At 36.9% G+C, this 4,795-nt stretch overlaps 2 protein-coding genes across 2 annotated transcripts in view; one reads left to right on the top strand and one right to left on the bottom strand.

The window, feature by feature from the left end:
- LOC106868380 (cationic amino acid transporter 2) overlaps positions 1-3,757 on the bottom strand; it is a 13,049-nt gene extending 9,292 nt beyond the window's left edge. Inside the window, exons 1-5 of the mRNA XM_052976925.1 lie at positions 3,745-3,757; positions 3,324-3,443; positions 2,754-2,882; positions 1,955-2,110; positions 471-610 (exon numbers count right to left, since the gene is read on the bottom strand). Of these exons, the coding sequence (XP_052832885.1) occupies positions 471-610; positions 1,955-2,110; positions 2,754-2,882; positions 3,324-3,443; positions 3,745-3,757 (558 nt within the window). The remainder of the gene's footprint in view (positions 1-470; positions 611-1,954; positions 2,111-2,753; positions 2,883-3,323; positions 3,444-3,744) is intronic.
- Positions 1-4,795, top strand: part of LOC128250925 (plectin-like) — a 59,356-nt gene that overhangs the window by 48,361 nt on the left and 6,200 nt on the right. Inside the window, exon 7 of the transcript XR_008266863.1 lies at positions 1,356-1,489. The gene's annotated coding sequence lies outside the window, so the exon portion shown is untranslated. The remainder of the gene's footprint in view (positions 1-1,355; positions 1,490-4,795) is intronic.

The raw sequence follows: 4,795 nt of genomic DNA on the forward strand, positions 1-4,795 counted from the left end.
ACCGCTAAGTTACGGGGACATAAACACACCAGCATCGGTTGTCAAGCGATGTTGGGGGGACAAACACAGACATACAAACACATACACACATACATATAAATATATATACATATATACGATGGGCTTCTTTCAGTTTCCATCTACCAAATCCACTCACAAGGCTTTGGTCGGCCCGAGGCTATAGTAGAAGACATTTGCCCAAGATGCCACGCAGTGGGACTGAACCCGGGACCATGTGGTTGGTAAGAAAGCTACTTACCACACAGCCACTCCTACGCCTATATCTATGTTTTCTTGAAATAATAAACTTCTATAGAGATTAAGATTTAAATTCTAATCTATGAAAAATTTCTGTTCTGCAATATTCTTAAAGTAACAAAAGATTTACGAATTCTGCAATCAGCCAAAAATTGGCAATAACATAATATGCAAGTATGTCAGTAACAAAAGAGACTTTGTGAAAAACTTACTTCACTTTTGTCAATGCTCCAGTTCTTAAAGTCAATGTTGAAAAATCCACAGACGATAACACTGGTAAGTACAAGGAGATTGAGGACTGTAAAAACACTGTTGAAGATTGTAGATTGTTTCACTCCGATAGCAAGAATAACTGGTAAAATAGATTGAATAGAATGATATATTAACACCATTGTTAAATTATATGTCAGTTGAACTACACTGCCTACATTGGAAATGATTTTGAAAATATTGAAGAAATAACTGGTAGAATTTTTGTTTAAATACCCCATATAACTTCTCATAGCTTTTTTTTATTTTCTGGAATTTTCAGAAAATTTTTGTGATTTTGTTTTCTACACACAGGAATTCATATGATGCTCTCTGACTTGTTTCAGTCATTTGACTGAAACAGTGGCCATGCTGGAGCACTGCCTTGAAGGGTTTTAGTTGAAGAAATTGACCCAATGTATTTGTCTCCCAACCATTCCATTAAATGTGTTTATGGGGAGAAAAACATTGAAAAACATCAATACATGTCAGAGTGACAAGGAAACAAAGGAGGTAGCAGGTGTTCGTGAGATGTGCTAAAAAGAACAGCTAAATCACCCTTAAATTACACATAAGCAAACAAAAAAATTTTTTCTTATTTCTTTAAAAATTGTATGAATTTCTGTGTGTAGGATACAAATTCACAAAAGTTTTTTGAAAATTCTAAAAAATATAAAAGTTACGAGGGGTTATAATGGGGTACTTAAACCAGAATTCTGCCAAGTAATTTCGTCATTTTCGAGCTGATGCTTAGACATAAAATTTTGGAACATTTTGAAGTAAGATTTTAAAAACCAGGAATTTTGTACATCTTTTATATTTTAACTTTCATCTTTTTCTTCTTTCAGTCATTAGACTGCTGTGGCCATGAATTGATCTGAGTTTATCTTTTTGTTAAACTTGGTACTTCTTTTATCGGCTTCTTTTGCTGAACTACTATGTTACGGGGATGTAAACAAACCAACACCAGTGATGATCTCAGGTAAGTTAATATTAAAAGTGATTTATACAAACACATGCACAAACACACATATGCACATACATACATAAAGACACACACAAGTATCTTCCAGTATGGCCTTGGGCCGACCAAAGTTTTGTGAGTGGATTTGGTAGATGGAAACTGAAAGAAGCCCGTCGTATATATATATATGTGTGTGTGTGTGTATAATGATGCTTAGTTCCCATGTCCATGGTCTAAGGACTGAAATAAGTAAAAGATAAATGACAATAAAAGATATATACACACACATATATATATATATATAATATATATATGTGTGTGTGTATATATATATATATATAATATGTGTATGTGTGTGTGTGTATAGTTGCAAGGTAAATAGTCAGTTTAAAACATGTATGTATGTGTGTGAGCGTGTGTGTGTGTGTGTGTGTGTGTGTGTGTGTGTGTGTGTGCACGCGTAGTGATGCTTAGTTTCCTTACTTGTAAGTGATGCCACCAGACCCAACGCAAAGAAATCTGGATATTCCGCTAAGAAATCAACATGAATAGGCATGGTGGAGTTTAGGAAATTGGAGATTTTATAGTCAACCAATGTATTGAAATTTGCAGTCCAAGCTCTTGCTACACTTGCAGTTCCTGCAATGGAATTAAATGGTAAAATTAGGAGCTCAAGTCTAACACTGGTTCATTGCAAAAAATACAGATGTTTACGAGAATATATATATATGCAATTGTAGCGTGGAAGGTGTTTATAAGCCATTTAAAAACACACAAAAACCGTTAAATTCACTTCAACATTTAAATTTAATTTGCCAAAATATTTTCGTCGCTTTGAGACTGCGACATGTTCACTGACAAAATTCCATGTTTTAAATGGTTTATAAACACCTTCCACGCTGCAATTCTTTTCGTTCCAGCATACGATCTCAGATCAGGTCACTTGCTATGCAAGTACATCTCCGTAATATATATGTATATATATATAAATTATATCATCATCATCATCATCATCTTCCTTTTGTGTCCATTTTCCATCCAAATCATCTAACCCATGCCACTTTTGTCAGTTCTTTTTGACTGGAGGAAAATAAAAGAAGGATAACACAGTTTTATGTCCCCTGCATTTGAGAAACTGGGTGCAACTGATGGGGAACGCATGACAAGAAAAGCTCCATACAATGACAGGAAGACAGTGAATCTGTGTAAGAGTGAGAAAAGCAAGGAGAAATTAAAAGAATGATGTGGTTCATAAAAAAAAATGGGGAATAAAGTTACTTACCAATAGCATATTCGAGAACGAGGTTCCAACCAATGATAAAAGCAATCAGTTCGCCAACTGTGATGTAGCTATAGACATAGGCAGAGCCAGTCTTTGGGACTCGGGCCCCAAATTCAGCATAACAAAGCCCTGACAAGAAAAGAAAGATCGATTGAGAGAGAAAAAGTTTTTAAAAGTTATGTTAACATTTAAAAGAATTATTGGATGGGTTTAGACAGTGTACTTATATTTATTCAGGTATGGTATGGTTATGTGCTAAGAAGCTTGCTTCCCAACAACAAGGTTACGGGTTATGTCGAGAAGGGAAATTCCTCTGTAGTTGTTGTCATCTTCTTTGCCACCCTTGATGACCAGGGGCAATGACGAGTGGAAGAGGTTAGGATACTTGCTCTATAGCAACAGGCTCACGAGTGTCCAGATTTAGATTAACGGAGTCCGAGATAAACCGTAGCTATAATAAAATGATGGGGGAAAAGAGTAAAAATTTTAACATCTGAATGACAACAAAACTAAGCAAACTCGACGCCAAAATAAGTTACAAGACAAAATCAAAGTAAGATGTTAACAAACCTGCAAGTACTGATACAATGGCTGCTATGAAGAAGGACAGAACAATTGAGGGACCTGCCTTTGTCTTGGCAACCTCTCCTGATAATACATAGGCGCCAGCTCCTAGGGTACTTCCCACTCCTGTAAGAAAGAGAGAAGGAAAAAATCAACGATTTAAGGTCGAGCCAATGAGATTGGTTTTTATGTACGTAGTGGTCTTTCGATTGGTCAGAAATAGTAACCACATCATCAAATTATCAATTCCCTGTCGTTCTAAACATGAAAGTACAAAAGGAAAGGATATCTATGGAGGATAGATATAGAATAGTTTTAATAGCTTTTATGGCGTTTACTTCTAGTCACAGTATCTAATCACATGTTGCTGAAAATCAAGTAGTTATTGACTACCTGTCCATTTTGCGTCACGAAAGTGATCACGAACCAGGAGCTGGCATCTCGCCGATGGGTATCAGCTAGTTGCAGGTCCTCGCCTTCTTAATGATTAATCCCAAAATCTGTGAGACCTTCCACGAGCTGGTGTATCATGTCATACATCGATCGTTCTGTTCTTAATATGAAAGCAATGCATATCATATCGCAGCGTACCTACCACAATGTAGGTTATTTGATTTCTCTTTCGGCAAAGGCAACCTCTAGTATATATTTGGCGGGAGTGTAGACAACCGAGGCTTTGACAAGGCATAAATAAGTCACTTTTCTTCTCTTTCGTACTTGGGTAATAGTTTTGGGGAGAGAAGCACCCGTTTTGGTTATATAATGTTGCCATGCAGTTACTGTCAAGCGTTCTTTATCTAAAAATACGTTTTTTTTTGGTGGCCGGGTGTGTAAGTCGGGTTACTGGATCGTGTGAATTATCCGAGTCCGTACCCCACGTCACAAAAATTGAAAAAAAATAGTGTACTAGGTGTTTAATAATATGTAGTAAACGAATATGAAGAAAAAAAATTGCGCCGACGAACGGGGAAGTGGTGACAGGACTCCGATCATGAATCCAATACCCTTACCACTAAGCTACACACCTCCTCAGCTGAATACTGGGATCGACGTAACCGATCATCCGCCTCCCACAAAATTTCAGGCTTAGTTGTAAGAAGCTTGCTTGCCAACAACATGGTTCCGGGATCAGTCTCACTGCATGGCACCTTGTGCAAGTGCCTTCCACTATAGCCAAAACCTCATGAGTAGATTTGGTGGACAGAAACTGAGGTCCATTTGTTCGACTAACCGCTCCAGGTGGTCCTCCAGCATAGCTGAAGTTAAATGTTTGAAACAAGTAAAAGAGTAAAAGAAAATACACACACACACACACACACACACACACACACATACACACACACACGTATATATTTGTAGAGAATTTCATTAAAAGTTAGCCATTTTCTTGAAAACCGAACATATCAATATGTCTTAACACGATTTCGAAGGAAATAAAAGATTGAAAACTCACCCAAGAGTATAAGATCCAATAGTGT

This window comes from Octopus bimaculoides, chromosome 26 (genome assembly GCF_001194135.2).
Source record: "Octopus bimaculoides isolate UCB-OBI-ISO-001 chromosome 26, ASM119413v2, whole genome shotgun sequence".
NCBI classification, from domain to species: domain Eukaryota; kingdom Metazoa; phylum Mollusca; class Cephalopoda; order Octopoda; family Octopodidae; genus Octopus; species Octopus bimaculoides.